The following is an 8206-nucleotide window of genomic DNA, read 5'->3' as shown; positions in this document are numbered from 1 at the left end:
CTAACTAACGTGGTTTGAAGATTATAACGTTATTACAAGATTAACTCAATGCAATAAAAGATAGTACCTGTGAATTTGGCAAAAAAAAAAAAACAATTCAACCCGACGATCACACCCACGAGTGGAAATGAAATCCTAAATTTATTTTTTTAAAAAAATCCTAAATTTCAAAACACGGCTTGATAAATGGTCTGACCGAGTTTAACTATTTTTGAAAAAAAAAATTTAAATTAAATTTATAGAGTTTACCTTTCAAGTAGGGAACTAGGGATGGCAATTTATCCGAAAAGGGGCGGGTTTGAGGGAGTATATTCGGGTATAGGTTCGGGTTCGAAAATTTTTAAAAATCTCCGAAACATATTGGAGCGGGTATGGGGATGTTATTCCATCCCCGAACCCGCCTCGATAATAATAATAATAATAATAATAATAATAATAATAATAATAATAATAATAATAATATTTTAATTATCAAATTTTATTAAAATTAAAAGTATTATTATTATTTCGTTTATATATATATTTATACATTATATATAATACATCCATTTATGATAACATAGTTTTTTATAACATAAAAATATTATTTGAATCTCATTAATGTTACGTACACATATAAAATATTTATATTAGTCTAAATATATATATATATATATATATATATCATTTATTTTGATAAATTTAGAAACAATATATAATCTTAATAAATTTTTGATACAGTATTTTTTTAAAAATAATAATTTTAATTTATAGAAATATTTTGAATTTAAAATATTTTTATTAACTTTAAAATTTAATATTATAATAAAAAATTTGACCCAAAATATTTTAGGTATTTTATTATAAAATTGAATAGTAATTTTTATATTCTTATATAATAAAATTTACTAATTCATATATATATATATATATATATATATATATATATATAGTCTTGATACCATGCACCTTAGGGTGCGGAAAAATCTGTGTGCACCCGTGCTCGAAACAACTTTGATTGATTTGAAATTTTCACGGTAGGATCGTCTCAAAAATGCGAATCCAACGATGTATCATATGCGTGGAATCAAGACTCTATATATATTTGGGTATGGGTATGGGTATGGATGGGGCGGGGATGGATACGGTAAATACCCGATAAAAATTAATGGGGATCGGGGCGAGTATGGGGATCGAGTTTGAATTCGGGGACGGAGGGTTTAGTACATGCCGCCCGCAGGGGCAATATCCTGCGGGTGATGTGTAACTCCATGATTGGTCAAAATTAGTGGATCCCACATAAGATCCACTGATTTTAACCAATCATGAGCCGCCACGTCACCCTAGGGCACTACCTTGCGGGTAGCATCTACTCAACCCTAAGGTTTAGTACATGCCGCCCGCAAGGCACTACCCTGCGGGTGATGTGTAATCCCATGATTGGTCAAAATTAGTGGGTCCCACGTAAGGTCCACTAATTTTTCAACCAATCATGAGCCGCCACATCATCGCAAAGCACTACCTTGCGGGGAGGAGGGAAGATTTTTTAATTAGCGTGTGTGACTCTCCATTTGTGAGCCATTCATGATACGGCGCTTCATTTTCATTGTGACTCGTAAGTGATTTAAGGACAAAAATATGGTGTGCGTGTGCGTTTGTATTATCACTAATCTGGGTTGATTGCTTTATCTTCTCGTCTCTTCTCAAAAATCAAAACCTCTCTGAATAGCCGGCCAGATTTCTTGTTTCATGCCATCATCAATTGCAGTTTCTTAGTGATATTTTTATGGTTGATCATATAGATTCTTTGTGATATTGTTTTTTAGCTGCTTTTATAGAAAGATCAGGTTTGTTAAGTGTCCAGTCACCAGTAATTCCTGATCTTCGGGTGCACTCGAAACCAATTCTTTTCCCGTTTTCGGTAGTGGGTTGATTTGAAGGTTTGTTGTAACATCGTGGTTCTGGTTAAAGATTCGATTTTTCAATTTATTGGGTGCGATTTTCAATCCAAATGGTTTTTTTCGTCAGCTCGATTTCGGATGACCAGCATATGGGCATGGCTAAATCTGTGAACTCGCCCGACCCTTGTTTGAAAATGAGGCAAATCAATCAATTTTACAAGAACAGAAAGAATCCCAACTCCTCGAATCATGTTACGATCCCCGCCTGTGAGCAATCGCGGTCTGCTCTGATTGATGTCGTGATCTTGATTGCTGTGATTGGCGCTTTTGGGGTTTTGCTCTATCCCTGTGCCAAGATTTTAGTGCACAAAACCATCGAATTCAGTGAAGAAGTCTTGGAAGTTCTGAGTGAGGAAATTGTTGGTGCTCCCATGGTGTTTGGATGCTTAGGCCTCAGCATGTTGTTTTCAGCATCCGCACTCGTGGCGATCACTGTGTTTATGGATAGAAAGTGCGGAAAATCGGGATGTAGAGGGCTCCGCAACGCGGCTGAATTCGATATTCAGTTAGAGACAGAAGAGTATGTGAAGAAGGCAAACTATCCAGCCAAAAATGCAATTAAGAAGGGACTGTTCGAATTGCCCCGTGATCACCATAGGGAATTGGAGGCAGAGCTGAAGAAAATGGCCCCTGCTAACGGCAGAGCGGTTCTGGTTTTTCGAGCTAGGTGTGGTTGTTCTGTTGGCAGAATGGAGGTTCCGGGGTCAAAAAAATCTGGGAAGGTTAAGAAGTAGTGTTTTCTTTTCTTTAAGGTAGAAATTGGATATTGAAGTATGCATAAATACAGTTATAGGAATACTTTAACATCTTTGCAATAAATCATCTTAATAAAATACAAAAGGGTTGATTGAACAACGTGGGATTCATTTGTCTGATTTATTATCTTTAGCTGTTCATGAAGTTTTTATTCTTCTTGTGGTCCTTTGCTTTGTTGCTGGATGATTTTTAAATTCAAAAATGATTCCTCTGCTTTTACTTTCTATTATGGAATATGCGTGGGCACAACCGGCTTCCTGTATTGAATTTTATACTCAAATACTGTGCAGACTTTTATCTGTTCAATACAATATTGTTATGCTGAGAGAAATTGTTGCTTCATCCATGAACTTGAGGGGTTGAATTCTCATTCATTTATATCTTTATCTGAAATATCAAACCTAAGTCCAGCCATTTTCTTTACAATTCAGTTGCTGTTGTTTCTTGAATCCGTAAAACCGGACGTGACAACATAGACTTGGATACTGTTGAATGCTAGTTTTTGCAGCTCACAACTCATCTCAATGCTTAAACCTTATGGGATACTATAGAGATTGTGTTCACTGTCACTTTTCATGTTTTCAATCTGAATGATTGATTGTGGATGAGTGTTTTGTTATTCTTGAAGGATTTGGTGATTTGGGCTTGTTTCTCTTTAAGTTCACATGTCATGTTATAGAGTTTCCTCGTTTCGATCTGAATTTGAGCCTAAACCTAATGCAATACCTCTTGACTGGTATGCTAACATGCTAAAATGAAACCTTGCTGGTGGATATTGATGAATTAACACTGCTTGTTGGTAGATGTTGTCTAGTCGTTGATTTTTCAACACTTCCGGTTTTTCGGAAGCTCTCGGTTTGACAAGAAAAACCCCGTTTTACTTGTATGCAGCTTATATTTTGTGCTTAGTTCATGTGTTTAAATGCTGTTGGAATTGATGACGGGAACCCAATCTTACGATCCCGGCTCCTCCATCGATTCCGATGGTGTCTTGGACACCGACTGTGGTTGTATTTCCTCATTTTTCTTGATCATCAGCTGTATGCAGACATGATCAAAAACTAAAGTGGATCTTGTTGAACCCGTTGCTGAATGAGGAGTTTAATTGTCTGATGTTTTTTTCTTCATGTCATTAGCTTTAGCTAAGAAAAATAAACAATAAAAAGAAAATAAACAATAACAAATCAGAAATTTGTCATTTTTATCAGTAACTTTTTTTTTTTTTAATCAGTAACTTTTACCACTCGAAACCTTGTGCATAAAATTCACCGAGTGTGCTTAGCATTTGTAATTGACCCCAATTTACTTTTGAAATGCACAACTCATTGAGCTATATATAAAAGGGTTGTTTTCAAGAAAAATGCTCTATCAAAAATTAAGTTTTAAAATGCAATTTTCAATGATCCGAAAACATTTTTTTATAAATTAATATTTGAATCTCATGCTTCAACTACATTTTTTAATTCTAAATTTGTCATTTTTATCAGTAACTTTTTTTTTTTTTAATCAGTAACTTTTACCACTCGAAACCTTGTGCATAAAATTCACCGAGTGTGCTTAGCATTTGTAATTGACCCCAATTTACTTTTGAAATGCACAACTCATTGAGCTATATATAAAAGAGTTGTTTTCAAGAAAAATGCTCTATCAAAAATTAAGTTTTAAAATGCAATTTTCAATGATCCGAAAACATTTTTTTATAAATTAATATTTGAATCTCATGCTTCAACTACATTTTTTAATTCTAAATTAAGTTAACGTATGAGCTAAAATACTTGACAAAAGGCTACTTATCCTTCATTTTATTCCATCTACTTATTCTACTCACCAAAATAATGGTAGAAAACTGTTATGTACAAAAATAGTCAAGTTTGAAGCATTCTAGAAAATGTTATCATTTATACAACGATTAGTTGTCTATGATGTGATACATAAAGTAATCCAATAAAATATTTTCCAATATATTTTCTCAATTTTCTTTTTCAAATCACCCAAAGAAAAGGTTGTAAATCATTATCATTGTAATAATGACTCTTTTTTTCTTTTTTTTTTCCTTCCAATTTTCCTTTTCAAATCACCCAAAAAAATGGTTATAAATCATTATCATTATAATAATGGTTTGGAAAAATAAATATCAGCATGTACCCACTAATTTATTTTAGTGATTTTAGAAAATAAATGGAAACGAAATATAACTAATGAACAATCTTGCCAAATTAACGAAAGCATTTAACATTCCTTTATTTATTGTAATTTAATATTACGACCTCTTCAAAATTTCTATATTATCATCAAATTATTCGGGCCCTTGCATTTTGTTTATTTCATTGTGTTTATAAGATAAGATAATGCTGTGATTATTAAAATATTTTAGTAAGAATTCATAATTGAATTTTTTTATATTTAATTGGTTAAGAATGAGATGAAATGATAAGTTGTATTTTTATTTTTTAAATAATTAATGAATACATATAAGAAATATTTAAATTATGGGATTGTAATTATAATTCAATGGTTTAATTAAATTTTGATAAGCAATTACGTATTTGAGATAAGATGTGTAAATGCATTGCATTTGTTCTATATCACTATAATCTATGTGTGTACAATGAACCAAAAGCACATTTCTCTCAATCCCAAGGGAGTGATATAGTTAATAGTTGATAGGATAGGTGAAGATATTCGATTTATTTTACTAATATTTTTGCACATCAAAGTAGCGATCGCGGGTTTCCACGTCAACGTTTCTCTCGTCAACTCCTATGGTTAATTTTAAGATGGAGTGTCATAATTAATAATTAAGTATTATCGTAACAGCCAATTGAATGATTTGTGTTTGGGTGTATTAATATATGGTTAATTTTAAGATGGAGTGTCATAATTAATAATTAAGTATTATCGTAACAGCCAATTGAATGATTTGTGTTTGGGTGTATTAATATATCATCTAACATTTTGAGTATGTCTATTGTGAAACATGATCAATATTCATGAAAAACGAGAGTACCAAACCCATTTAATACCAACATTGAAAAATAATTCTTTTTTATAAGAGTTTTTGTTTAATATTTTTACAGAACTTTATTTTTGTAACAAATGAGAAATCACGGATAAAAAAATTGAAAGAAATTATGAAACCGAAAATAACTTCGTCCGACTAACTTCATGAATTGCAATATCAAATTAATTTCAAACCCCCTTTGTATTAATATGTACAAAAATGAAATTTCAGAAAACATAAATCATTCTATGTCCATATCTTCCTCAGCTGGCGATTCACTATTCCCATCATTATCCGTACTTCCCGAACCCGAATCCTCTATAGCCCGACCCGAATCCTCATCCGGATCCGGATCACGCGCCCGAGCAAAGAACACGTGGATCCTCAACCCATCCCCTCTCCCGTCCTCCCCCTCCTTCGTCTCCTCCACCGGCATACTGTATCTGCAGACGGGGCAGGATCCATGGATCCCCAGCCACTTCTCTATACAACCCGGATGGAATTTGTGCTTACAGGGCATCTCCTTGACTTCTCCGTTGACCTCGTAGTCGGACAAACAGATCGGGCACTCCAGGCCCGGTTCGGACACCTGGACCACCGGCAAGGACTCGATCGAGACTTTGGATGCCGGCAGGTGGCCTTCTTTAGACGGGATCTCCCGGAGGATGGCCTCGATTTCGAGAGAGCCTTCGACTAGAGTGATGGATCTGGTGGGTTGGTGCACGAACACCGCCACATCGCGGAGGGAGGCGCCGTTGGCCGAGGCCATGCTGAGGATCCAGGGGACAAGGAGCGCCGTGACGCCTCGCGTGCTCAGCTCCTCCAGCGACGGAGGCGGAGATCCGGTAGCCTGCGTAGGTTCTGGGGAGGACATAGCTCGGAGGAATTTTCGGGAATCGGAAGGGAGATGTAAGATTTTACAGCGTGAAAAATTTACATCAGATTGTGGAAAATGGAATATATGTGATGAGGGGATAAACGGCGGCCTCTTAGTGGGCTTGTGGAAGAATCTAGAACTAGTTCGATAGTTTAACGTTTTTGTTTAATTTTTCCGAAAACATTTTTATTTATATATATTTAAGGGGGAAGAAAAAAGATTTGTTACTTTATTTTCTGAGATTTACTTTACTAATGCTTATTTCAATATGTAAAGATTTATTTTCCCAAAAATGAAAATTAAGAGTTCAATTGCATCGTTTATAATGGTAAGTTGGATCCTACCTATACATGTACTGTCTTGAGGTAGATTTAACGGTGGACATTTATCAATAAATGTGGGATTCATTATTTTTTAGTGGATCTCTCGTGTATTGATAAATGAGGACCCTTAAATCTATCATGGGGTAATGCCTGTATAGGTAGGTTGAAATGAACCGTTTATAATTAGTGTAGATAATTTCATTTCGCTAATAAATAAATATTATCTTCGTGATCTTTGATAGGAAAATTTGGTCGATGAATTTATTACCACTTCGAAATGGTTAAAATCATTTATCATCATTAATAGTGTGTTTGGTTGGATACCTAAAAAATGAAATTTGAATTGGATTTTAAATATATGGAATTGGAATTTCATTTTAATGTTTGGCAAAAAGTTAAAATATATTTTGGAATTTGATAGTACAAATTTTATATAAATGATATTTTGTAAACAAAATTTGAAGAAAACTTAAAATTTATAACTAACTAGTATTTCACCTATGCGATGCACGGGCTATATTTTGTGTATAATATAATTAAATTGGATTAAATTAAAATTTTGACTATAAAAGTAAAATATAAACAAATTTAATTTTATAGTGAGTAATTAAAATAATGTTAAAAAAATTAAAAAGGACAAAAACTCTTTAAACAAAAATATGTTATGTTTTGCACGTGATATTATTTGATACAGTTAATGATGAAAAATAATATTAAAAATAAACATTTGAACAAACAATTGAAATATGCATTATATAATTAGAAAAGAAACAAATTATCTTATAAATTTTGAAAAACTTCCTTAAATACAACGTTTGTTGTTGAATTTTTCTGATTGGTCTTGCCATCACATATCAAGATTTTGAGACTCTTATGATTGGTACTCTAGATACGACGACATACAATTAGCCATGACTAAAAATAATTTAAATTTTTTTTATAAACCCAAATCCCATGAAATTCCATGAAATCCAACTAATTTTATAAGGATTTCACTTAGTTAAATGAAATCTAATCAAATACCAATTCCGTTTTGAAATCCCATTTTACAAAACACTAAAATGGTATTTTCAATTCCAAATCCCACCAAATCCCAAGTAAATTCATGATTCCAAACACAGTGTAAACAACCATCAATCTTTGAGAATTTATTTATATCAACCTAGCACATGGGTATTACCCCAATGATAGATCTAATGTCTCATGATTTGCTACGTCAACAATATATAATTAATTACGCCTACGTGTAAAAATAAAAGTCATTGGATACATGATTTGGGTATTACCCATGTGCTAGGATCTCATTAAC

At 33.2% G+C, this 8206-nt stretch overlaps 2 protein-coding genes across 3 annotated transcripts; one reads left to right on the top strand and one right to left on the bottom strand.

The window, feature by feature from the left end:
- Positions 1–1602: 1602 nt before the first annotated feature.
- Positions 1603–3081, top strand: LOC140883500 (uncharacterized). 2 transcript variants are annotated; one of them, XM_073290000.1, is made up of 2 exons: positions 1603–1919; positions 2008–3081. In XM_073290000.1, the coding sequence occupies exon 2, from the start codon at positions 2030–2032 to the stop codon at positions 2672–2674; it is 645 nt and encodes a 214-aa protein (XP_073146101.1). In that variant the 5' UTR covers positions 1603–1919; positions 2008–2029; the 3' UTR covers positions 2675–3081. The 2 variants fall into 2 exon arrangements, with proteins under 2 accessions (XP_073146101.1, XP_073146100.1); XM_073289999.1 differs by having other exon boundaries at positions 1603–3076.
- A 2643-nt stretch (positions 3082–5724) lies between these two features.
- LOC140884549 (E3 ubiquitin-protein ligase MPSR1-like) lies at positions 5725–6703 on the bottom strand. Its single transcript, XM_073291337.1, has one exon. It carries the CDS (start codon positions 6569–6571, stop codon positions 5939–5941), a length of 633 nt encoding a protein of 210 aa, XP_073147438.1. The 5' UTR covers positions 6572–6703; the 3' UTR covers positions 5725–5938.
- Between the last annotated feature and the right edge of the window lie 1503 nt (positions 6704–8206).

This window comes from Henckelia pumila, chromosome 2, assembly GCF_033568475.1.
Source record: "Henckelia pumila isolate YLH828 chromosome 2, ASM3356847v2, whole genome shotgun sequence".
Lineage (NCBI taxonomy): Eukaryota > Viridiplantae > Streptophyta > Magnoliopsida > Lamiales > Gesneriaceae > Henckelia > Henckelia pumila.
The sequence above is the reverse complement of the archived record's forward strand: the minus strand, read 5'-3'. Positions and strand labels throughout refer to the sequence as shown.